Raw genomic sequence first — 27102 nt, forward strand, 5'->3', positions numbered from 1 at the left:
ATTCCTTGGGTGAGAGCTACTATGCTCCAGAAGTCTTCAAAGTGAAATTGTGGTGCTGATGTTCAGAGAACGCCACCCTGAACTCTGAAGTAATCTGGTTTTGAGTGTTTTGGGTTTCTTTTTAATTAAGTGGTGTTTTCCTGAGGTAGTATGTTCGTCAGAGAATAGGATGCAAAAAACTGAGACGTGTGACAGCACAGTCTCAATGTATTCCAAACTGGTCCCTTCAGCTATCAAGTAAGTGCATCAGCGTATTTGCATGCGTGTTCCTGGTTTTCTTCCCAAACCTGATCTGAAAATGAATACTTTTTGAAGTTGTCGCTTGTTCCATGCTGAAAATCAGCACTCCTCCCTATGCCTTCAACAGGTATCTTGACAAAAAACAATGAATTTTGAAACCTCAGGGCTTGCTGTGGAGTAACGTGTAGGCCAGTTCTGTTCAAATAGTGGTTTTCTGCTGGGAATTTCTCAAACCAGTGAACTGAAAATGGTGGGGTGGTTGTTATACCCCCAGCAAGGAGGATTTAATATGGATCCTATCAGTTTTCCTTATAGCAACAGAGCATCATTCATTAAGATCTCTTGTAGCATAACCCAAATTATTTTCATGCTACAAGGTCTGTTTCTTCTGTTAGTGCTTTTAAGGAAGGACCTGTGTTCTGGATTGTAGGTTAGATATTTCAGACATGTTTATTATTTCATTCCAAACTTCTGTGAGAAACTTGCTCTCCGGCTCCACACAGCTGTACTCCAAACTCTTGGTGACACAGAACTATGCAGACTTTCTATGGAGGGAATGTTTGTAGCTCACTTCTGTGGTGTTTATTCTGATGTTGGGAAGAATGCCAGTAGTTCTCTTCCATGGTATTTGTTTTGATGTTTCACAACAAGAAGCCACACAAGAGAAGAACACAGAGCTGTGGTTTTCTCATGGTTATCTAAATATTGAATAGGTCAGTCTCTGCACGAGTAGAGGGGGCAGCAGAAATGGATACCCACAGATTGTATCAGCTCAGACAGAGGGATGCTTAAAAAGATTTCCCAGTGTTGGGATCTGGAATTCGAGGCTTTTCTAGCACGGAAGGCTGTCCTAATGGCTTTAAATTATAGACCTCATTGTTAGGATTAGCCAGAGATGGTGCTTTTATTACTATTCCATCTAAACTAATTTTGAAACATCTAAATTCTCACTTTATTGTCCTCTTAATTACTGAACAAAAAAAAATTTGTTATCTTGTTAAGAGACTTTAGAGCTTTGACCATCAGGGTCACGTGCCAGTTGCAAAGTGTTTTCATTCTGTTATTCGTGAGTTGCTGTGTGCAGTGCTGACTTATGTCACTGCCTTGAAAATACCGTCCTGGAAGGTAGTTCTTTCTCTGTTCTCTTCTTGTCCCTTCCGTCTCCAGTTAGACTCAGGTATGGATCTCTTCTGACGTTCCTAGACTTGGGTTTTTTTTTTTCCTTCTTTTTGTTCCTTAGATTGTACACATCGTTTTATGTGTTTGCAGTAAACAGTGAATAATTGGGTGTTATTGCACTGGATTTCTTCCCTAACTTTGAGGTGAGGTGTACGAGGTATCCCAAAGCTGATTCTTGATGTCCTCTTAAAAAAAAACAAAACTGTAAAAAGTTTTTTTTAAGTCTTTTGACTTGTTCCTTCTAGCTTTAAGTCCATCCTTTCCCCATATTTCTTAAGCTATCTTTCAGCAGATACAGTAGCTGTCTGTGTTGCTGTCATTGACCCTTGTTAGGGAGAAGAGTTGACATAATATTTGAAAGACCATGGAACTGTCCCGGAGACATGAAACTCATGGGTATTGTGTCAAAGATGGTTAAACAGCTTGTAAACTGAATCTACATCTGCATTTTTGTCTGAACACCTTCGGCTATGAAGAGCATAGCACACAGAGATAAGTGAAACACACCTGTTGAGAGTTGTCCTTAATTTGCTCTGTGAACCCTGGGGGCTGTAATCAGAGTTGATAAACTGCCAGCATGTCTTAGGAGATGTACTTGCCTAAATTGTTCTTATTTGCAATGTTGCTTTTCAGTAGAGTCTGGGTACTGCTTACTGTTGTTCTGAGGCCACAGATCAAGAACAGTTGCACAATACATATAAATCAGTATCATGTGACTAAATAATTAATAGATCTGTAAGCTGTGGCCTTAAGTAAAACTTTTCTCTCTGTTCCTTGGGGCCTGAGCTCACAAGGACTCATGTATATACCTATCCTGTTACTGAACAGCAGAAGTCCCTAGCACAGAGGTAGTTGGGGGTTTTTTTTTGACACATCTGGCTAGATCATTGACACTTTATATTTTCAGGCACGTTGTCCTACTATTAGTGACATTATGCACTGATGTCAAGTAAAGCTTTTCTCTGAAGCACTGTAGGATTTTGACAAAAATGCCATTTTGGAAGGGACATCCTACACATGCCAAATAACTTGGTGCTCCCTTAGGTTAAAATGAAATTATTCTTCAGGTGTTTTATTGTCGTTCTCAATTATGAAATAGTGCAGACAATGTAAATGCCACCGCTGTTGCATGAGAGAGAGGTCAGCCTGATTCCTATAGCTGCCTGAAAATCCACTGCAGCATCACTTTTTGTTTGATGGGCTGCTGAGTGTAAAATGGTTAAAAGCTGCTGTGTACTAGAAGAAACCTAAATTATTTAGGATTTTTAGTTCCTGCTCTGAATTGGAAAGAGGTTTGCCTTTTTTCTTCAGATGAGGATTGGAGCTTAAAATAAGTCCTGAAGCTGCAGGCTGCATTTGGCATGGCAGTGGGTGTTGTTCCCTGCAGGAAGGTTAGCTTTTCAAACTGGAGCACTGGCTAGAGCAAAGTGGTCACAGGAAAGTGGAGAGGGGTTGGTGGTTTTCCAGAAACACAAATGAGGACACACATGACCCTTTGGCCTTCAGTAGGCTCCTGCTTCTCATGTCTCTCTTTGCATAAGCAATCACCTCAGTTCTTCCTGAAATAAAGCATGCCAGTAAAATCCATCTGCTCCACACTGCCCGTGCTTTCTTATGACACATAACCCATTGTCTAGATCTAAAGATCTAGCCTCTGATTTAGACTTCTTTGCCTGAGATGCTTACTGTTCTCTCATGGCTTTCTTAGTGATTGCTGGATTTGAAAAGAGGAACAGAAGCAGCAGAAACATACACAGATACTGCAGGCTGGGCCTCACAAGGCTGAATTGAAGAGCCTACTGATGTCAGTGCCCTTTGCTCCTTTCTTGTCACATTACTAATGTTCCCAGGGAATAGCACATATGCTAAATCTGCAGGGGTTAAAATAGATCTACCCCCACCATCAATCTGATCGTGTCATCAGGTATTGATGCACTTGGAAACCCAGACTGAATTACTTGGACATCATAGGATCGAGCCCCTTTGTCCATGTTGATCAGTTGTTTTCCCTTGGAGTTGGAGAGAAGACAGTGGTAAGGTGCTAATAAATAGATATATAATAAAAAATAAAAGCTGTCAGTCCTTTTGTCCTCTGGGCCATATATCACTTCTATTTTACTCTTTGGGTTTCTGGTGCTATTTTCCAACACCCTTATCAGATGTCAAGATAGAAAAAGGCCTCTCTGTGATCCTCATGTTATGCATGAAATGTAGACAGTGCGAGTTCCTGGCATGCTGTGTAGGATCCCGTGGATTATGTCCTGGCTATGTAACCTGCTGGCACCAGGCACTAGGTGGTTGTAGGGATACGGACACAGACTTGGAGGTGCTGTTTGCCTGAGCTGAGGAAACAACGCTAGCAGATGCACAGCCACCACAGTGGAGCATACCATGGTGTAACGCAGAGCTCTGGAAAGGCTACGCTAGAGGAACCTTCCTGTGAGATAAATTTCTCTTGGGAGCTGTTCATATAGGGATGGGTAGTCCTCTCGCTGGCTGCCGCAGAGCTCTCTAAATGTTGGGTGCTGACATGAGACTGACATGCATCTATTGCTTTTTATTACTGTTGTCAGGTCATCTTCTGCATAAAGCAGGCTTGTTTTAGGTTTGTGGGGTTTAGCAGAATTCTAATTCCTGAGGCATTTTTCTTAAATTAGAAGTGTGGGTTTTTTTAAAAAAAAAAAAACACACCACCAAAAAAACCCCAAAACAAAAAAAAAAAACCCAAACAAACAAAAAACCCAAACCAAACAAAACCTATGATGTATCTGTTTCTTCATGGCCTATTTCCACTCAAACTAAGGGTGAGAAAGAGGAGGCAGTGAAAGTAGTATTTGTGCATTTGTGTAAGAGGAGTTTTGGCCTCTGCTACAAGGGCTTTTATGTCTCTATAGAGCTTTTATCTGCTCATATTTTGCCTGGTGATTCGTCTCTTCCTCAGTCTCCAGGCTGGTTCATTACATCACACTTGCCCTCTAGAGGTGCTTTGTTCTAGCTCCTATTCCTAGGAAGGAAGTTACAGTTTCAGTGGGGTACTTCAACTTTCTTGGTTTTACAGGCTGATAAAATGTTATTTACCATTTATCCCAGGCACTATTGCAAGCATAGGGAGAGGTAGTGCATTGTTTTTTGGGGTGTGGGTTTTTTGTTTGGGGTTTTTTTTTTGTTTTCCTTTTTTTTAACCTCATTGGACGGTTTCTATCTTTGTGAGCATCACATCTGGGTGGGCAGAGAACATTTACTTCATGGTGCAGTCTGTTCTTTGGGGAGCAGAGGAGGGTGGGAGGAAAACAAAAGGGAGTTCCTGTGGGTGCCCTGGCAGAAGGGTAAAACCCCATATGGCTGGGTGTTGAATGGTGTTTGACAACTAGCTGTAGGCCCAGTCAAAATCTCAGGATGCCTTCATTAAGAAAGGACAGGACACGATGATCTAATATTTGAAGACATGGGCTAGTGAACTATGCTGAATACACAAGGCTACTGTAATGTGCTGTAACAACCCTTCTGTTTTACTGCTGAGTGCATTTTCCAAGTGTAATAATCTTCCAGCACAGAAAGGAGGTGATGTCTTTGATAGTGGTGTTGGATTAGGAAAGGGTCTGGATTGGCAGGCTGCTGGAAAGATAGGTGAACACACATGGCTACTGCCGAAGCTCTTCAGACTAGAAGGAATAGCTCAGGATTTTATAGTGGTAATGACATGCATGCCCTACTGTGTGCATAGGCTGCCCTGGGAACCAAACAAAAAAAAGCTAATTTACTGTCTTTGTGCTTACTTTGAATGGTTTTGTGCGGGCTGAAAATGTATTCTAGTACTTCAGAGTTGGTGGTACATCACTGTGCTGGGAAATAAATACTTTGGTACATGATTGTAAAAAATTCAGCAGTATTCTCCAGCACTATGCTGTGGAGGTTGGCTTGATGGGTCTGACGGTCTCAATGCTGGGCTGCAGCTCTTTTGCTCTACTTACAATGAGCTGCTTTATTGTCACTGCACTGGCCTGTTTGATGTTAGAGATACCCGGAGACCAGGGTAAACCAACAATGGTATATTTAGTTCTAGCTGATGTGATAAATAAGCACTAGAGAACCTAAAATGCTATGCATCTTGAGCAAGTAAGATACGCTCTTAAAATATAATAGATTTATGATAAGGAGAGGACAGGTAAGGCACCGCTGGGATGAGACCTGTCATGTCATTGTTTGCTTTGGGTTATAGCTTCTTCAGGGCAAGCTGGGTTAATGTTTTCTGGAACTGGAAAGATTGTCAGAGGGAGAGGTGCTAGAGAGCATTAGCTGTGGTTTGCCGAAACGCTGGAAATGCAGGATCAATGGAAATGTACCTAATTTTGTTGTCTCTAAAAAGATACAAAGGCTGTGGGGGCCCGCTCTTCAAGCAACCCGAAAGAAGGTATGAGCTGTTACTGTCTTGTATCCTGCATTGGCTGCGAGATACTTGGGTGGTCCTTGCTCCCGTGGCTGCCTGTTAAGGCAGCTGCTGACTGTAGGCGAAGCAGGGAAATGTTTCCCTTTACACAGGAAGGTGGCCAGCACAAGTCTGTAGTGCCTTAGCAGCATGTATTTATAGTCATGGCTGTAGGTGACAAATGTGATGTTTTCTAATCTCTGTAAAACAGCTACTCCCTCTATTTTCTAGTTTCTAACTCTATTTTTCAGTTAATTTCTGCTAATGGCAGCTGAAAGGGACCAAGTTTATATGTGAAACTTTTGAGCTCGTTAAATAGGAAGAAGAAATATTTTTTGAAGAGGGCTAATTAAGTATGGAGACAGCATCTAATTTGAAGCAATTCCTGTAACGCTGCTTGTTTGATGCCATGTTTGGGTGCCTTCAAAACCCAGCTGGCAGAGATCTGTTTTAATATGAAATTGATGCCTGCTTCCTTGCTCCTTTTCTGATAAATGGATGCATCTGCAGCATTGAGCTGCCAAGCTAAATAGTATTTCTCTTAGCAGATCTCAGATACTGAATTGTTCTTAGAGAATAGATGTGTTTGTGGATTTGTTAAGACTTTAAATGTTGACATAATATTTAATGCCAAAAGAAACCCTGGTAGAAAAATGTTCACTGATAAGTCTGTTTTGACAAATTAATGTAAACTGAAAGAAACTGTTTAAAAAAAAAAAAGCACCCTGAAAGGATTCTTGGAGAGGGGAGCTGAAATATGCCTCCAGAAATATTCAAATAATCTCCCTAACAGTCTCCAAAGAACAATTACATGGTCTGTGACACTGCTGGATGATATATTCAGCTGGGGAGACCACCCACTTCCTCCTCCCTCCTCCTCTTCCTCCTCCCTCCTCCTCCTCCCTTTTCCAGCTCCCAGCCCCACGGAGTCCCATAGCAGATTAAGCATCAACACTGTGATGCAGTTCAGAGGCTGTTGGTTTTCCGAGTCACTAAGTCGGTTTTATTTTGAGGACAAGCTTTGTTTCCACAACATCTGGTGAGGAGAAACTGCCAGCAGCATTTACACCGTGGATATCTGCTTTTACTGAATTTTTTTTTTTTTTTTTTTGCTTCTCGGTGCATAGGGAATAAGAGCGAAGGAATGGAGACTTGGTTATTTCTTCAAGCCTGTTTGCTTTAGCAAGAATTGCTTCACTTCTTCCAGTAGTGATTTAAAAACATAGTATGTGACAGTACATGGAGGCTATTTCTTGCTTGGTTATCTTCCAATTGCACTGAAGACATGTTATGGTCCCCGAAATTTTCCTTATCCAACATGCGTATACGGCTGACAGCAAAGGGGTTGCTCCGAAACATTCGTCTACCTTCTGGCTACAAGAAAAGCACTGTTATATTTCATACAGGTTTGTGGGTTTTTTAATATGACTATTAGAGCATGGATTGAGGGAATATCTTGTTTACTTCAACAGCAGCTTACCTTTAGCAAGTACAAACCATACTGGGCATGAAAGTTTTTGAATTTCATACAAAAGTCTGACTTTTCTCAAAAGTAGTTTCATATTTGAAGTCTCTGTGTGTGCGTACACCTGTGCAGAGCTGCTCGTTTGGAAGATGGTTTTGTTTATAAAATGCAAATTGGAATTTGCTCTTACTTCCCACAAGTCTAAAAATAGGATGAGGAAGTCTGTGCTATTAAATATTTATCTAATCATTTTAATGATTATCTACTAGGAGTGCTATCTTTTCTATACCTTGATTGGGTGTGGGGGGGAAACGGGGAGGGGCGTGGAGACTGTTACGGTATGGCTTTCTGTCTGTGAGAAATATTTGAATACTTTAACATGTAAATATCTATTAGCATACACGTCATGTTAAACACATCTTATTTGCAAGTAGGACAAGCCAACTTTTATGCTCACTTGTGTCAATAGAAACCTGAAGTATGATGTTTTAGAGACATTCAAGACAAGTGTGTGTGTTCACACACACACCCCCACCGGCAAAAAAAAAAACCACAAAAACCAACCACCAAACAAAAAAAGAAATCACTAACAACCCAAACCCACAAACTCCAAAACAGTAAAAGAAAAAAACCCAAACCAAGAAACCACCACAAAATTCTCAGCTGCATTTGACCTGATTTTAATCTCGAGTGGCAGGTATAGCAAATAAAACAAGTATCTGGAATGGGAACAAGATTAGGGAAGCTGAGCTTTGTTTCAGGACATACGTGGGGTGTTTTGGCGGAGGGTGGCAGTTGTTTGTTTGTTTTAGCTAAGATATGTGACATCTAGAGAAAATTATGGTAGCCTGCATATTACGTAAGTCTTTTTCTCTACTGCACTATTTGTAATTTTCTTGCATTTTACTTAGGGAGGATCAAGCAGCTACATAAACTAGTTTTGCAGAAGCTCTTCCTCGCAGGCATTTCCTTTCTCTTGAACACCACCCTCTTTGCTTTTATTTTTTTTGGAGTTTGGTTCTACCAGTTAGCTTTCCTTCCTGTCCCGGCAATTCACACAGCAGCTTAAACCATTCACCTTGTCATTACTCATCCCTGGCAAAGTAAATCCGGTTTCTGAGTTTCTCCTGGATGATAAATTCAGTTATGAACATAATACAGGCTGACTATCCAAATGTAATATAGGCTTCTGTTTGCAGCTTGCTTGCATGGCTTTAAGCTAGGATTAAAATACCTTGATGCTAAAAATCCTTACGTAAGGGAGTCTTTGTGCCTATGTCCATGTCCTTGATGTTGCGAACTGCGTGAAATTTCCACATTGCACGTATTTAAGGGACAAAAATCCTGAAAGAGAAGGAGGGGAGATAATGGTCAATCTACCAAATGTTCATTAACTGCTACTGAAATTTGTATAATTTTGCAAAATAAAAACAGATGTCAGTGCACGTGTCAAGGGAGTTCTACAATGACAAGGATCCGTATGTGTTTTTATTTCATTTGAGTGGATGTGAAAGCAAAACCTGCCTGTAGGATGACTCTGTTAAAGTATGTGAAATAGATTGCTAGCCCTGTGTTCCAGTTAAGCAGCACTTCACTAAATCAGAAGTGCTGAATAGACCTTCTGTGTGTTTTCTCTATGTGCAGTATGTCCAGGCTAATGGTATAGTATTGAAAGCTTAGAGAGGCTTTTGCCTGTATTTCTCCTTTCGCTTTGCTGTCCGTGTGTCTTGTAGGAAATCAGCGTCTTAGCAGAAAGCTGACCAGTGGTGAGCTAGAGCTGAATGTACCAAAAAAGTAGGGCATCTGAAAACCAGGTCACACTGCGTAGTGGAGAGTGCAAGTATGTATAGATTGACTGTGACTTTAGGAACAGTAGAATGCATCGAAGCTTTTTAGTGATTATTTCAGGTTCATAAAATTCAGCAATAGTAGATCAGGCAATGGCAATGTATATCACAAGCAAAAAACATTTTTTGTTTGTTTGCTTGCTTGCTTGGGTTTTTTTGTGTGTGTTAAATACCTGGAGGAACCATATTTGGTTTTGCAGTGCCAGTATGAATGTCTTTTCTTGTAGTGGTTTAATGGATTAAAATGACATGTGGCTTCTTTCCAAGGTCACGTAAGCAATGAAAAGTAGAATATACTAGGGACTGTATTAACAAATAAGGGAGGGAGTGATTGAAAAAAGGAATTTTGCATTCACACGGGAATGTGAATATGTATGAGTGTTATGTAAGCAATGTTCAGTTCCAATTTTGGTGTAGATTGCAGTTTTCATAAGCAGTATCATGGATTTCATTCTCTGCTCCCTTTCATAGATAACTGCCTTGTATGGCTGTAGAGCACCTTTGAGGTACTTGTGGCAATTGTTGAAAGGTACAGTTTTAAATTAGTCAGGAGTGCAGGTCAGGTTGGAGTCTTCTCTTACAATGTCCTGACTGACAGTATGCAGTGCAATAACTTGGTAAAATTAGGATGTAAGCCCTATTGGAAGGAAGAGGATGGAACTCGCTCTTGGGTTTTCATTGTGCCTCGAGGCTATTTTGCAGCAGCCTGCCAGTTTATTGATGGTAGGTAGTAAGGCTGGACATCCAGGTGTTTACACTAGTGTTACACACTATGACTAATGTAGACTAACGTAAGACATGGATCCATGGGCTGGAGTGCGTTTGTCTTGTCCATATGGAGGTGTCAAAGTAACAGAAGTAGTTCAGATACCTTGCAGTGTAAGTACACAGCCTGTTCTGGGTAAACCAAATAAAATTGGGTTTTTTTTTTTCTTAGGAATGGAATAAATCCGGAAGAAATATTGCTGTAAAATGTAAGGTGTTTCTTAAAGTCATTTAGCTTATTGCCTGGTGTCTAACTTCCATTGCTGTGTGCTCTACACTGCTTCAAGGTCATCGCATCCAGAAGTTTCTTCTCTTTTAAATGCAGTCAGACAAGTGGCATTTCTTCCAGCTACTGGAAGTATAGTACACCTGTGTTGTCAGCTGTATATAATGAGTGTCCTCTTCAGCAAAACAAAAACACTGAAATGCTTCAGGAACTACTTTATTTACCCTTCCTGTGACTTGTAAAACTTATTTGTAGCAAGTGACTGCAACAAAAATCTCAGCACTTCAGAACTGCATAAACATTATAGATATAACTTAAGTAAGAACCAGTATCCTTCAGTGATGAAATATAACATTTGCTTCCTTTATCAAACCATTAGGGATTTTTACCAAAGAGTGACTAAAGTGCTCTTATACTCTTCATGCATCAATGGTGTGACAGAGTAAATCACCATCTCTATATGATTCTGTATAAACTGCCAGAGAAAGACATCCTTTTATGAATGATTTAAAATAATCATTTTGAATTACTTGAATTTTCTCTTGCATAAAGATAAAATTCTAGACAAGGAACTAATTTTGCAAAAGGAGGTCAAAGCATTTGTGCCTCTTGTTCAGAGTTTTTCAAGGTTTGTATACTGAACTGTACTGTTGCTTTTGTGGTAAACTCTGTTGTCTCAAAATGTGTTCATCCAGCCCTTCTTGCTGTTCTTCCTTTCTCTCTTCTTCCCCTAAGCAAACTGTACTTAGTACCCTTATCTCTGGTGACTTCCTTTGCTTACTAAACCCAGTTACTCTCTTATTACCTTGGGAATAAGAGGAGTCTCAAAGGACAGACAGTAGCTGATGTCTTGCTAGCAACAAGCAAACATCACAGACTGGTTTAGTTGAGCAGATGATGTCCTTTTCTAATAGGATTATTTTCCCTAAACCCTGTTTCAGATCCCATTGGGAACTATGAAATTATTTCTGTGCGTTGCAAGGCAGTGCTTTTTAAAGGAGAATTCCAAAAGCCTCAGGTGTCACGAGTTGCTTAACTGTTCGTGTGCCTTCCTCCCTGCCCCAAAGAATAACTGAAGTAACGATTATTGTCTGACACTACAGTTTAATATAGAACTGTAGAAAGATACCCACTGAACCCTACTAAGTATTCTGCTGGAGAGATTTGATACAGGATGAGTATGTTAAATATGGTGTCACCTACCAAGGGAAAATGCAGCTATAAAGCTAGCTTCTCTATTCTGAGCAAAAGCTGAATAGCTGGAAACCATTTGTCATAGGGGATTTTGGATTTAATCATGTTTCTGTTGAAGTTATTGAGAGACACTGCTCCTGTCTTCATCTATTCAAGACTGGGTACTAAATGACCTGCCTGGTGTGTTTGATTTCAATCTTAATAGGTCATAGCTTCATTGGCGTGTAGCTGATAGCTAAATGGAGGTTCTTATTTTCAGGTGGTAGGGCTCTGTGTTTTGGAGTTTGTAAGTATAGTTTGTACTCTATACAACTCTGATCCAATTGATGCATTTACAATCGATATAAAATAATAACAACACTACTTCTTTCCAAAGGAAGCCTGGATAGCAGAAAGGAGCTGCTTTAAAAAAAAAAAACCACCACCAAAACAAAACCCCCACAAACAAAAAAAACCCCATTCCAAAATTAAAACAATAGCTTATATGTCATGTTAACACTTAAATGATGCATATATTTAATAAAGCATGAAAATTAATGTAAATGAGGAGCTGTACTCAAAAATATCCTTGGAGAAAGAACTAGAGAACTGTGGAAAGCAGATGCATGGCAGCTTTTGCATTCTGGCTCCACTCTAGTGAGTGATGTTGGATTTTGTTATTCCTTCACTTAAACAGATTAATTGTATGTGAAGGATGCCTCAAGTATTTGTCAACATGAAATAAATAGAGTTGCTGCTTCAAGCTCAACTTCATACAAGAATAGTTAGTTGGAGAGTAAATATGAAAGACCTAGCAAATTATCTCTGCTAATATCATTGCGTATTCTAAGTGTGCATTTGTTCCCACTTGGTATGTCTAATAGGTGGAAAGGGTCTGGCTCCAACTTCTGTTGCTGTGAAGTAGGTTGGGGTTTGAAAGTGACAGGCAGCTACAACTAGATTTAAAAGCCTGAATAGCTTTTAAATTACTTCAGGGGATTTCCAGTGTGGTAAAACTGGACGTAAACTTTTAAAAGCTGCCTCTACCAGTTTTGCAGCTTGTGCGAATGAATCTGTTACCGTAGTAGAAATGGCTTGCAGCATTTGGACAAATAAAGCATTACTACCTATTCAGTGTTTTTAATGTGAACTAAGACATAAAGCAATAGCTTTTTTGAGGAAAAAGATACCATGACATTTCATTGCTAGAACGCGGTGTTTTGAGTATTTGCAGCCAATTGGCTCACTGTTTTATTACTCTTCTTCATCGGCACAGAAAACTTGGATGTCGGAGAGGGGTGGAAGGCAAAAAAGGTCTCTTGCATCTTCGATCAATTAAACATAATTATATGTTAAGTATTTTAGTGGCAGTACTGAACAGAATGGGACCACACTGACCGCTCTCATTGCAATCCATGGCAAGAGATGACAATGACTGTTTATAGATTGGGTGTTAATTTAGTGTCATGTAATGAAGCAGTGTCTCCACTGTTTTTATTATTTTTAAAAAATATAATCCCTGAGTGGCATGATGCATAGGGAGAACCTAGGTCCAAATTTGATAGATTTGATGCCTTTAGGAAAAACATTGGTGTTCCAAACAGCTCTTGACTGTCTTACCAAATATCATACCAAAAAATAACTTATTTGGAAAATTACTTGCAAGCAGACCCCACGTCTCTTGGCTTGTCTTCCCCCAGAACAAAATCCAGTGAAGGTTGCATTGGTTAAGCTGGCTAGCTTGCTGAGTTCACCTCTATCTCTCTTCTTCTCTAGGCCCATCTGCTGTCCAATGGAGTAGTGGTGTTGTCAGAAAGATTTGATCAAGTTAAATGTTATTTTTAAGAGGAGGTTAAGTAACTATTTTTACCGTGATAATATGGTAAACCAGTGCTGCAGAACTATTAATTAATGATTGAGATTAGTGGGATCACCAGCATCTTTCTAACTGTGTCCACCAATAGTGCTCTTCACCATTACCTTTTTTCCTGGTCATGGTGTATTGTTTCTGTCCTCTGTTCTACAAGGAGAAGAAAATAGCATTTCATCTTCTGAAAAATGGATGGATCCACAGTATAAATTGCATCTTTAAATCTTCTTTTAAAAAAATCATATTCAATTTAGCTGTCCATGTACTCAAATGTAGAAATAACCCACCTTAAATAACCTGGCTTGTATCTGGCTGAGATGTTTTTCCTTACAGTTGCTATTTATGAACCTTCCATTGGTATCATCTTTACTGTGGTTGTAGCAAGGGCGCCAATAACCCTGGGTTCTGTGTTCAGCTCCTGGCTAGATTTATTTTTACTACTTCTTGTCATGGTAGTATGTTGCTTATACATTTATAGCAAGTAAAGGTTCTTCCTCAAGATGCTGGTGTAAACAGTTTGGATGTGATGTTATGGAAATAATTCTAGTTAGGCAGGAAACAGGACAGCTGGGAACATCCGTGGTGAAATACTTTAATGAAAGCTCATCCTTTTCTTTAAGAGAACTAGCAGTTCCTCACTAAAAAACTCGGGAAAGTGTAACAAATAATACTCATTAATTACTTCAATTCTTTGACAATATTTTTACAGTCTCAGGTATTTCAGTAGCCTTCCTTTCTATCTGTGTGTGAACACTGCTAATATCAGAAGCACTTAAATTACAAGAATAGACTTTGTGCTAAGCCTTTTCTAATATTTGTAGTAGTAAAGCAGGAATATTGGAAACGCTTCCAGCAGAAGAATGAGTGAACTTCTTTATAAAGCCAGTTGCAAATTATTCCAAATAAAACAGAAAGCTAGAGAACTTTGCTTTTCTGAACGATAAACATGGGTCACTTGTTATATAACCAATATAATCAAGGCTCACTTATTTCCACAAATATTACTGTACCATCTACCACCTGTTTAACTTGCTTATCAAATTAAGACATTTTGCTGCTTTAAAAAAGTCCTAATATGAAATGAATAGTATAACCCTGTTAAACATGTATTCCTGTGTGAGGGACTTCTCAGCTAGGACTTAGGGTCAAGGAAGACAAAATGCACGTATAATGTGCAGTGACTATTTTTCTTCCAGCATTTGTTAGTGGCACAAGTAGAGGTGTTTGTAGTTAGAGATCTCATAGGGATTAGCCTCATGCTGGGGTTTTGGTCTTTGTGGTAAGTTCTGGGTATACCCCAGTGCACGCCACAATTATATGAGGTATCAGCTCCTCAAGAAAATTCCTGTTGTCTTCTTTCCCTCCCTCCCTCCCTGCCCACCACTCAATTAAGCAAAAATGTAAGTTTGCTGCCTTTGTAGTTGTTAGTTTAAATGGAAGACACTCGGGAATGTTAAATGCAAAGAATGATGTGATGAATGTTTTAAACCTGCTCCACAGGCACTGTTTGGTCTCCACAGCAGGCACAGCAAGGAATCGCTCCTTGAGGGGAGCGCTAGTACCTGTCGGGCAGCCTTTGCCAAAGCAATCTTCAGTTGCAGTTTGGTTAGGAGTCCTGGGGAAGAGATGTCCCTTAACTTCTAGGTGTGGTCAGCAAGCAGTGGAAAGACTGTGCATCTCAAAGGGTGGGGACGTGTTATATCTTCTGGCTAACAAAAGCGCTAGGTGCTGCCCTGTTCTCTGTTTTGTTGTTGGCTTGGCAAGATGTTTTCACATGGGCTCTGGTGGGTTGCACTCGGGCTGTTTGTGAAACAATGGTGTGCAATGTTCCAGGCGTGTCCCTGGGGAGACATCTTTGCTGCTTAATAACAGGAAAACTGTTTAACATAATAGGAAATACACAAATAGGTCCTTAACTGCCAGGAATTTTGTAAGTGCGTTTTGTGCGTCTTTTGAAAAGGGGTTGTTCCAGCAGCGCTTAGAGCTGGTATGGGGCACTTGAGACACCGTATTTTCTGTCTGGCACTTGCACTGAAGCTAGAAGATTGAGTTCACAAGGATGATTTTAACCAGCAGCAACTGAAGTGGTTCTAATAAGATGCCGTTTTATTCTGTTGACTAGCAAATTGTGTTTTACTGCTAGGGTAGCTTTAAAGTACCGTTTCAAGGTTAACTTTAGACACATGTTCAGCTATGCTGGTATTCCCTAAAACATGCTATGCTGCTGCCTCCTAAACTTTCCCAAAGTCGAGGTTGTCTCTAATTTTGGTGGCTGCTTAAAGTTTCCTTCATTCTGCAGAGACTTTACTTCATGTTAACTGTCCTGATATGTGTAATCGAAAGGATGAATAGCACAGGTACTTAAACTGTAAATTGGAGTACTAAAAAATATACATAAAAATAAAATTAACTTGCACGATGCAATGAACCCAGTGGAGGTGGATATGTGCAAATACCACTTGTAGTGCCTCAGAAAAACAGTACTGATCTAGAGTAAGCCAGAGTCTTAACCAAGCTATGAAACATACGTAGAAATAGACAATCCTCTAGCTACATGTAGAAAAAGTTTAGTGCAACTTCCCGTACGTGCACGGTGGTCCTCTGCAAATAGGATAAATGTATGCCTCTACTCTGTTGTGCAGAAATGATGGTATGGGTTAACACTTCTCACAAAGTAACTGCTTGGTTATCTTTTAGTTATGGGAAAATACCTAATTTGGGTCTCAACCTGAACTCATCTGATGAAGTTAGTATAGCTGGGGAGGAGCAGCCTGCTGTGTTGCCATTTTGGGCTGTGATTAAAACCAGTGGAGATATTGATTGAAACAAGGTCATTGGATGATACCATAGTGAACAGTAGCTCTTAAGAGCTCTAGGACTGGTTCTTGAAGGGGTTTGGGAAGTCAGATAGTTACTGTAAATTTTACTCTTCGCAGTTTTTTTCCAACCTATAAGCTTAATCATGCCTATGTATTAACTGATTATTTTTTTTTCACATCCAACTTGGTCTCTGAATTGTTTTATACTCTTATACTCAGAAATTTTACTTCTCTAAAAGGTATCAGAAGGAGAATTTGGATGTTAGCTATTTATTTTGTAACTTGAAATTGCAAACTGCACTCATCTAGTTTGTGAGGAAAACGTTTGAATTGACCGTTTTAGTGATCTTTTGGTAGATAAAGTATGATTATTATGGATAACTTAGCATTGGTTACAGTGCTTCCTATATGTGTAGAAGTGCTATCACCTTGCTTTTAAAGAAGAAAGTAAGTGAATTTGAGTCTAATCTGGATTTATTTGTGTTTAAACAGACATAGAGTTTCATAAACACAGGAAGCTGTTGCTGGTTATGTTCAGAAACAGTTTTGGGAAAGAGGCAATAATACCAAATATAACCAGGGTTCTGGAGGCTTTTTAAATTCCCACTCTGCTTGTCCTACTTTTTCTTCCATAATATCCTTTAGGCAACATTTCAGTGCCACGCTTAAGTCCAGTGATGTCTCTTACAGTCGTATAACATCAGCTTATACTAGTGTCATTGAATAAATAGCTTCTGAGTTCACACTAAAAGCCACTCTGCCCTGCCCATCCAAGATAGCTGCAGGTACTGCGCAAGAAATGATATTGCATGTTAATGTGCTAGTCTTGTGGACAAAAATGTATTTTATAGGTCTCTTTTGTACAGTTGTTTTCAGGGGAAAATTGTGGTTCCTTGCAAGTTACTGAGCCTTACAGAGACTCTTGCTCTGAAAGACTATGAGCAGTTCAGAAAAACTAGGGAGAAATACCAAATTCTTGAATCTAATTCTGGCAGTTAACTAATCATGTATTGGTTGTGAGGGAAAAACAGCTACATTGAATTAGGGGCAGGCACATGGAAGAAATGAAGTTCAGTGATTCAGTTAAAGTTCCAAATTAGTTCTGGGTTGTTTTGGGGTTTGTTGCCTTTATTGCAACTAAGTTGTCCTCCACTGTACATGAGGAGAAAGTGACTTTTGAACTTAAAGGCTTAATTCTATATGCTACAAAAATCCTGTTTGGAGTTCTTCCTACAATTAGCTGTTAAAACATAAGGTGGTTGGAGCCAAGTTGAATACATAGATCTAGAATAAATTTGTGATGTAGAAAATTCTGTTAACTTCCTTTACTTGGATTTGTAAGAGTGTGTCTCCCAGTTACTTCATGTTTATCTCTAGCATGCTTCAAATGCTTGCCAGCCCTTTTGGAACAAAGCATGTTAAAAAGGAGTTGAAAAATAGTTAAGCTACCTACGTATCTGACTTCCCAGAACGCAGGAGACTGCTGTGCACATGTGAGAACAGCAGAGAACCTCTCAGCTAGCCTGTTAATATCTGCATGAAGTATGTGGCATGTAGAGAGATTAGTCAGTGGTTTAATCTACATGAAGTCACATCAGGTTTGAGCTGGAAGAAAAGATAAAAGATACCATGAAAAAAATGCAGGGGGGTGTTTTGTGGTAAGACGTAAAACAGTTGACCGGTCTGGTGAAATGCCTTTTAAGTCTAGGCTGTGTTTACCTTGCCTCAACAAGGAGTGATGTAAATGGTTTCTGGAGGTTTCTTGCAGCCCTATGTTTCTGACGCTGAGCATGGTAGGGTGGACTACAGTATTAAGGAAGGAATGAATTCAAGCATTGCAACTCAGATGGCTTCTTCCTTTCTGGCTGTGCTTCTGCCATTTCACCCCCGATCGCGTGTGAGATCTGGGATCTTCAGAAAGGCTAGAAAAGGTAAAGGTTGTCTTAACATCATTCTGCTCTCTGGTGTTGTGTGAGGGTTTTCTACGTACCTGTGGGTATATAGTGGGCTTCTTCCTGTAACACCATACACACTCTGTCCCTGCTGAACATCTTGTCTCTGATGTGAAGATATCCCACATCCAAATGTCTGTAAACAGGGAAATTGGCAGGATGTGGAGGTAAGAAGAAGGGATCAGGATTTGCACTGTGGAGGCAATTAATGGGATCTGGGGAGGTCTTGCAGATGGTGTGAACTGGTGGTGGTGGGATTCTCGGTCCCAGTTGACTGAGTCCTTACATTGTACACAGAGGCTGCAGAACAAAGGGCAAAAACATGCCATGTCCTGTACTTGCGATGAAGCAGTAGAGGGCACCAGACAACAAGGAGCAACTTCTTGTACAGGAGGTGGAAATAGAGAAGGCAGAGGAGAGCAAATAGGAGCAGAGAGGAGCAAGGAGCATCAGTCTTCAACATCACTCTGTGCTTGGTTCTTTGGGTGGGTGTATGTTTCAAGGATGACATAGCACAGCTGCAACTATAAGAAGGTGTACAGGAAAAAAAGGACTGCTTCAGATGTCTCTTTGCCTACTCAGAGCAATACCTGAACTAGAAACTTAAATAAACCCCTTATCGAAACATAATTGTTAGCTTCCAGTAAAGCAATATTTTTCCTTGAAAACCTAGGGAATTCATTGATTTAAGGCTGCCTGTGGCTTATATGATGAACTGATGCCTAAACCAAGAATAATAGATTGAGATGTACTTCACAAACTTTAACTTGGTCGGTATTGGCCAAGGCATCAGCACACCGTAACACTTCCTCATGCAATTACTTTCCATCCTCTTATCATCTTTGTCCTTAAAAATGGATGACTCACTGTAGTAGGGTTTTTTTTTTAAGGTGGGCAAAGAGTTCTTTCATTAGTTTACATATGGTCGTCCCTCTAGTATGAAAACATCCACACTCTAGGCTTTGCTTTGTTAATACAATAAATGAGTTCTACCATCTTCCCTCTCCTTTTGCTTTTCCCTCAGACAGTGGTATGTAGCACTGTATGGTTAACTAGCATGTGTCAGGCTTCATCCTAGTTCAGAACAAGCTAAGAAATCAATCGTCAGTATTGCACTTGGTTATTTAGAAAATAACCAGAACAGCCCTGATCCACTGGTCATCTAGCTGGTGCATGTTAGAGTTGTCTTCAGGAAATTGCATAGCATTTCAAATTTGTTTATTTAATTTGCAGCCATCTCTGAACATCTGGTGGGTTTATTAATATTTTATCATCTTTGTAGTTGATACGTGGCTCATAATCATGCTTGATATGTACTAGCTAGATGAAAACCTAATTCAATTCTAGATGCTACAGTTCCAGTAAACTTGACTAAATATATTGTGAACACAATATTAAGACAAAATTGCTTTGTATATGATGTGTTCAAAACTCAACTAGTGCTTCTGTAAGGTAGGCCTGTATACATGAGGTAAAAAGAGTTATGGGCAGAATGCTGAGATTATTAGTGTTATGAGTATTAGTCAGTATTAGTATTAGTCAGGCTTGCTGTGCGTTTAACAGGCAGACATCTGTCTCATAATTAATTACACACTTAATGTTCAAGTCTGGGACTCCTTTAGGTCCTTTGTAAAACATGACTTGTAAAGATTATCCCTTCCAATCTTCTAATTTGCTAGAAAATTTGGACGTTGCTATTTTGCAGTGTTTTTTAAATTCTTTCCTGCCATCATCACCGACTTTGCCAATGCACCACTACTGGGGTTGACAAAATGTGTTGCCATTTGACATCATCTCACCCGATACTAACTGTCATCATCAAGACTGGAAAAGAAACAGCTACTGGTGAAATGACAGACAAACATGTAACAGTAAGACAGCGTAGCACACAGTTGAAGAGCGTCTTGATCACTGGACTTTGCTTCAAAACTTGCTCTTTAAAAAATGCACAGACTGTTTGATGACGCAGTTGCAGTGATGAGTTGAGCTAACACTCATCCTTGTGCTTTTATTTTGGAAGCCACCAGGCATTTGGAAGGGAATGCATTTTCTCAGATGTAGTTTAGGTATCTTTACAAACATCATAATCTAGCTCCTTGCAAAGCTTCAATATAAGGTTAAGGTAGGTTTTAAAACATAAATTATAATCTTCAGAAATGCACGTAAGGCTAATGCAACATGGAGATTCTGTATGCTTAATCAGTGTAGTAACAGGTCGTACCAAATTACTGGCAAGTGAAAATGTGAGTTGCTAGCGTGCTTCCTCTAGGGGGAAAAGCACTGAGTTCTAGATGATCAGTAGTGCATTTGACAACATCCTAAAACAGTTGTACAAGCTTGAGAGCCATAGTCCGTAGAACAGGTGACATCTTAGGGAAACAAAGACACGTAAGTGTTTATTGCTCAGATGAAGGCATGTTTTCGGTTGAGAAATACTGAGGCTTTAATGGATAGTTAATTTTAATAGGCCTGTACCTGCAGGGAACCCCGTTTAAAGGCTGTCATGCAAGAATCTTTTGGGGTAGGAACTGGAAAGATGATGTACTGAGGTTTATCTAGGAGCCTTAGTGCAATGTCACCCTTGGGTTGTTGATATTTTGCTTGCCTTGGACTTGTGGCTGTCCCCATCCCCTCCTGATAGCAGGGAGAGCGTGCTGTCCCTCACAAAAAGATTGCTCATAACCCCATGGAAAAAGTCCAGATGATCACACTGTAGGGCAGAGGGCTTTCTACACTCTGTGGGTTATCACTTCAGGGCCTGAAAGAGTATGAAGTATGTGTTTGATTAACTGGCAAGGAGTAGGCTTCAGTCTTCAGAAGAACCCTTGTGCAGGAGTTAAGGACTGCTTCAGGTTGCTGAGTCTTTTGTGGAGGTTATGCAGAAGGTCACTTAGAAAGGTGTGCAGTTGGAAAACGGGCCTTGCTTGCTAGCTCTTGGTTTCTTCCTAGTTGTCTGTATTTGCAGGTTTCCTCTCCCACCCTTCTTCCACCCTTCTTTCTGTGTAAACTATGCTGTAACAAAACAGTGCTCTTGGTTCATGCTCCGTTTGTTGTGTCAACAAGTGGGATGCTAATGAAGAGCTGCATGTGGTATATTATAGTTTCTAGGTTAACAGCTTTAGGCTGCAGGACTCTGGTGTGGTGTGTAAACATTTAGTTTCTTACCTAATAGTGTTGTAACGGACAGGGAAGCGTTTGACAAGCTAATAGGTTTTGCTTCAAAAGAGACTTGCTCCTACCAGCTTGAAACCCCGTGTGGCCAGTGCTGCAAGATGTGTGTGATTTAAGCATGCGATTAAAACATTAAACAGGCGTAGAGCTCTTTGAAGTACGTAAATACATCTGAGATTTCCCTTTCCTTTTCACTGTCGTGTATAAAGAGAATACCCTGTCATGAGGCCAGCTGTGAGGAGCAAAAAAGAATGGATTTAAAATGCTGTAATGAGGGTAGAAGTCAGTGCTGTAATACTGTAAGTCAACAGAGGAGTTGCATGAGAGGACAGTCACAGACTTCAGAAACAGTACTTGAGACTGAATGCCTGGAATCATATGTGATGATTCTGCACTCCAGGCTGTACAGCATTTAAAAACTACATGCTGAAAAACCTTTGTACCCCTGCAAAGGCATTTCTGTTATGTACATTTTAATCCTGCTGAGTCAGTTTAAGCATCTAGGTCAGGTTTTACCTTCCTGCAGTAAAATTTTGTTCAGTTCCTGCAACCTTTTCAAAAGCCTCTGTGGTGGTGGTGGTTGGTTTGGTTCAGAACAACTTTGAAAAGGATTTGATGACAGCTAAAATAAATTGGTGCTCCTGGATACAGGCTTGTGTTTGACTTCCAAGAAGGGAAACTCAAGAGGTTACAGTAAGAGTAAAAGGAACAGAGAGCTGCCGTGCTACTTTAGGAAGCATTTAGTTGTCGTCTTTGGCTTCAGACTATGTTGGTGCTGGGAGAGATGCAAGATGAGAAGCGCTGTTTCTCTTCCCCCAGCTGCTTTGAGACAAGACCAGCTAAATAAGTAAATAGAAAGGTTCCTGAGGTACAGCATCTTTTTAAGCATTTCAGTTGGGCTAATTTTCCAGGCACAACTCTGAAAAATGAAGTCACTGCTGAGGATTAGAACTGGCTCATGACTGGTGCGCTTGAAGTGTGAACAGAGCAAGTCAGGGCTGTCTGCACCAGCTTATTACAGACAGGCCTGAGTCAGAGCTTAGAAACAAAACATAACTTCTTCAGGAGTGTTCATACAGTCACCAGCCCGGACTCTCAGAGGCACAGCAGGAAGGTGTGTGTTTAACACCTGCCAAGCTGGATGGATACAGGCAAAAATTACAGTTGATGGAGCTGTGGAGAGGCTGGGGTATTGGAAGAATTCCATCCAGGTCTAGCCTGTAAGGCCCTCTGCAGACACTGTTAATTTATTTTTGTGGTTGCTTGCCCTCTATACCTGTCTCAAACCGCTTCCTGGGTTTATAGCCCAGAGCAGGAGTTTTAAAAGACTATAGGGTGGTAGGTTACAGCTAGCCAAATTTCTAGGTCCTCTCAAAGATAATGTACGTACCACTGCAGATTAAACCCAACAGCATCCTTATTTATATGGATGTTCTTAAGTCTGCCTCTCTGAAGTGCTGTAGCTTGTCACGAGGCAAACTTTAAAATCAAAGCTGTGATATCAAATGGTTGATGAGTCTTTCTGTTGCATTGCTTGAATAGCTTGTACACACTGCAGCAGGGGGAGAGCAGTGGGGGAGGATGACGGGAGATTTGTAGAGTTTTTATGAGGTTTCGGAACCAGCTGTGTAAAGATTAACATACAGGGCAAAGTTATGTACTTGCTTATGGGCAGGTTCAGATGCGAGACTGAGATTTGATAACTCCCAAAGGAGGGGGAGTGGACCAAAACAAAAAAAAACCCCAGAACTAGACCCATGGGTCATGCAGTACTGCATTGATGGGACTAACTCGCTTATACGAGGAAAAGATAAAGCATCTAGAGTAAAGGCTGGCAGTGTAGGTCTGTGTTCTTCAGGCTTTAATAAAAACAGGTGGGCCTTCAAGTTTAGCATTTATCGGTGTATTTGGAGAAATCTGACTCAGCTCAAAACTCCGCTGAACACAGCTTTGTGTTTCATGACTGTTAATATTGTACAGGATACATGTTTTCTAATGCTTTCCACAACTTGATTGAGCGTGTGTTGTGGGATGTGTTGGCAGCACTTCATATGTCATTACCTTTAGCTCAATATTTTAGTTGTAACCTGGCTGACTTCATAAATATGAGTATATACCTAGTTTGCAAGGAACATATTCTTGTCCAAGTGTTCCCTCCTGTTATATGTAGCAAGTACTCTCTTCTGTAGACACCCCCACCCCCCACCCCCCCCCAGTTCCTACTCTTTTTTTCATTTAGTTCTCAAAGTCTTGGCATTAGGCTGGCAAAGAAGTCCAAGGCAGGGGAAGGGTTGTTTGTGGTTTGGTTGTTGTTGTTTTGGGTTTTTTTTGGTGGAGGAGGGTGTTCAGTTACAAATTATTATCAGGTGTAAAAAAGACTTTTTGAAAAAAAGGGAAAAGTCAATATATAGATGGAACTAGATGCTTCCTCTTTCGTGTTTGGGAAGTGAAAATATCTGGTTGCTGTTTTAAGTCTGACCCCAATCCTAGTTGTACAAACTGGTCAGCCCCACAGAACATGAAACCACCCTGAAGGTCAAAGTAATGGAATTTTTTGTGATTCACTGTAAGCTTTGTGTAAATACTTTTGTTTAATATTTCAAATGTGCTGTATTACTTAGCACTGTAAAAATATAACTGTTACTGTGGTTTGGTGAGTTTATGTGCTGATGTCAACACTATGCATAGTGGTTTTCTCAGATGTTTTAACCCCATGGATTTTATTCTTATTAGAGCTATAAGAATAGGGATATTTTGTGTTTGCTGGTAGCTAGTTGTGTTAAAGATGTCTGTGTTTCTGTGAAGCAAAAGAAACACTTTAAAAAAAGACACACACCCCCAACAAATCCCACCCAAATAGAACAGATTGTATTTAATAAGGTGCTTTTTTTTTCTCTAATCATTAATTTACTCTTGAGAGGAAATCCTTGTCAGTGTCTGATTTCTGCTAGTCTATGAAGCCACGAGGGGTTTTTTTCATAAACAGGAGAAAACATTAAGATACTTGAGATGCATCAAGGATAGAGACATCTTAGCTGGAGCAGAAGCTGATGTGCAGAAGCAGAAACAGGTAGTTCTGAGATGATGAATTCTAAGTTGGGAAACTTGTGCATTGATGAAAGCTATTGGTTTTTTGTCATTACCTACTACCAAGTATTCCTGTTGAGAGATGGGTTGTAAAAATCAGAGTACCAGCAACGTCTGTAGACTTCAAATTTTTTTGTAGTATCCACCTACAAATTTAATTTTAGGAAAGTTTTTGAAGAGTGTCTTCCACAGTGGAGAAAAGTAAACCTGCCTGGAAGCTATGTAAAGAGGATGATTTTTACCAATCACTAGAGTCCTTTGTGATCAGACCTCTTGGTTTGAGTGAGGAACGTACCAGACACATTAATTATGTTCTGGGTGGAATTTATGTATTCATATAGAGCAAGAAACTAGTTTTCAAGGACAGCTTTTCTTCACAGTTTATTACATCATAGCAGAGAGCACTTGGCAGTTGGGGTGGGTACACACACATGTAGAAGAGAGGCTGAAGCCTTTGGATTTAGTGATGTTGGACAGGAATGACAATTGCAGAACCTATAGTCACCTGAGCTTTGTCAGCTAGGCTGTTGGTGTGGCTTATAGAGAAAGGCTTCCCTCAAGCCCACCTTGATTTCCCAGTTAGGATTCTGCTCTGAGTCACTGTCTGGGGGAGCCTGTTCCTCTACAGAGGGTATCAGTTGGATACCCCCTTTTTCTACCCAGCTGAAATCACTGCATGCACTCTTCATGGAATTATACCTTTAAAATCACCAGAAAATGAAACTTATGCAGGATGGTACTTTGAGCTGATCCTCAGGATCAGTGTTGGCTACCAAAAGCTGTCAGGAAGATTTAAATCTTGGATGGTTACATCTATAAGCCTCATGAATACCCTCCCTCTCATAGCGAGACACCTGTTCTCTACCTGTATCGTAACAGAACCAGTGGAAATCAATTGAGCTGGATTCTCATTTGCTGCCAGGAAGTGTCTGACAAAGTGTTCGCAAGTGCTTCACCTCTGTTGATGAGATTTTTAGGAACCACTAAGTTGTGGTGAAGGTTTGAATGAAGAGTTATACCGCTGAATGGAATTACTGCAGGTGTTGGTCTAGGGGTGCAGAAGTACTGCTAATGCTCGTACCTGGTTCTCTTCACCTACGTAAATTCATTGTCAAAGATGTTACCTGAATTCAGACTTCAGATTGTGCTTCTGTAGTCTGTTTTGTGTACTGGTCCTCAGTGGTGACTGTATGTGAAAAATAACGCTTAGGAGCTCTCAGGATAGCTGTCCAGCTAGAAATGGGGCAAGGGGCTGGGGGGAAGAAACGAGACCTCCAGCCTGTAGTTCCCATTAGAAAACCCATGTCTGGCCTTCTGGCAGGTGATACAGACTTGGAAAAAAGCTCCACCATCAGTGCTGTGTCCACCAGGGGCTGTGATACCACTGGGGAAGCAGGACAGTTGGGATACCTGAAAGCTGTGAGGTGCTCCGTGTGGAGGATGCATCTCTGATACCTTCTTGGCCCCATGAGTATGCCTGGAGGTGAACGGGCAAGTGAGCAGTAAACTCCCAAGATTGGCTTTTTAGCCAGCAGCACTTTGGTGAGTTGGAAATCCTGCATCTGTGCATGCATGGACTATTGGTTTTCTTAATGATGCTTCCCTACCCAAGATGGTGCTGATGGGGGGGGTTGTTGCAGTTTTGGATGGATAGCATAGGTCCTCTGCTCTGGGGTGTCTGTGGGATCATCACTGTCTCTAAAGGCATCCTGGAGTCGTGACAGGGCTAAGGATGTAGCATAAAAGCTCTCCTGAGCTCCAACTTGTGTGCTGCTCAGAGTCCCACTCCGCTGGGTGCTGTGCTGAATCCCAGCTCACCTCTTTGAAGGCAGACAGTGACGCCTTCTGTAGACCAAGATCTATGTTGTGTTGGTCATTTTTTCCAAATTTAATCCAGTGGCTGGGTGGGGGGTAGGGAACTACCACCAAAAAACCCTAACAGCCTGGTGTCATTAACCTACCTGTTTTACATGGAGCCTAGACCTATTATGAGTTCTGTGCTTAAAAGTAAGAAGCCTTAGCTTTTTACAGAGGAAGGTTAACACTCAGACCTGGTAGCTAAAATGCTTAGTCTCCCTAACCTGCCAAAAATATCTCATTAGTCAGGTTTTTTTTTCCCAGATTGCTCTGGTAACTGTTTATTGTTTATGGACTAGAGGGCTTTCTCAGGATGCGGGTTCTTCCAAAGATGGCTAAAAGAGCATTGCTCGCTGTGGGAATGGTGAGGGCGTTCAGTGGGTGTGGGGCAATGTCCAATGTGCTCACAGATGTACCCCTGAACCTCCACTGGAAAAAAATTAGCAGAAGGACAGGTGCATAACCACCTTGTTGAATATACAATTGATATAAGTAAGCGCTGTCAAACTGTTTGGCTTTCAGCTCCTGCAGGCAATTCGGGCTCCTTTTGAGCTTTTGTGTTGGAAAGGAAGGGCCGCTGCATTCTTGCAGAATGTTTGGCTGCGTTGCAACAAACCTGGTTACTGATGCCCAGGCATACTTTGATTGATGCACAGATCAAATGACTGTTGGGAGTGGCTTTTGGGGTGACGTCCCATGTACAATGATGTCAGCAAAAGATTTTGAAAAATTCAGGTGTGGCATAATCTGCCAATTAAACTGATTAGTGCTCTGGCTGAGTCCTGAGAAGGAGCTCTGGCTGTAGAGCCCTTCCTATTGAAGTATTTTATTTAGTCTTATCTTGTACTAGACTTTTACCTAGTACTTTCACTGCATCATGCTGTAAATTGAGGTAGGATACCATACCAAGGGCTACGTGCTAGCTCTCTTGCTATCCAGGGAAATCTGCTACCAGCTCACAAATGTCCCTGACCGCTTGGAAGCTGTGACACTGGAAGAGGTCCTGCGACTCCCGTGGGATCAGG

The 27102-nt window shown here is 40.7% G+C and overlaps 1 protein-coding gene across 6 annotated transcripts in view; it reads left to right on the forward strand.

Moving 5' to 3' along the window:
* The window catches only part of MTUS1 (microtubule associated scaffold protein 1), a 131619-nt gene that overhangs the window by 69172 nt on the left and 35345 nt on the right, over window positions 1–27102 (forward strand). The window contains exons 1-2 of one of the 6 annotated variants that reach the window (XM_075091369.1): window positions 6779–6884; window positions 6973–7251. The exons of 4 other annotated variants lie outside the window; for them this stretch is intronic. In XM_075091369.1, the coding sequence (XP_074947470.1) occupies window positions 7131–7251 (121 nt within the window). In that variant the 5' untranslated portion in view covers window positions 6779–6884; window positions 6973–7130. Of the gene's footprint in view, window positions 1–6773; window positions 7252–27102 lie in introns of those variants that run through there. One more of the 6 variants, XM_075091368.1, reaches the window with a different exon arrangement.

Source organism: Phalacrocorax aristotelis, chromosome 4 (genome assembly GCF_949628215.1).
Source record: "Phalacrocorax aristotelis chromosome 4, bGulAri2.1, whole genome shotgun sequence".
NCBI classification, from domain to species: Eukaryota; Metazoa; Chordata; class Aves; order Suliformes; family Phalacrocoracidae; genus Phalacrocorax; species Phalacrocorax aristotelis.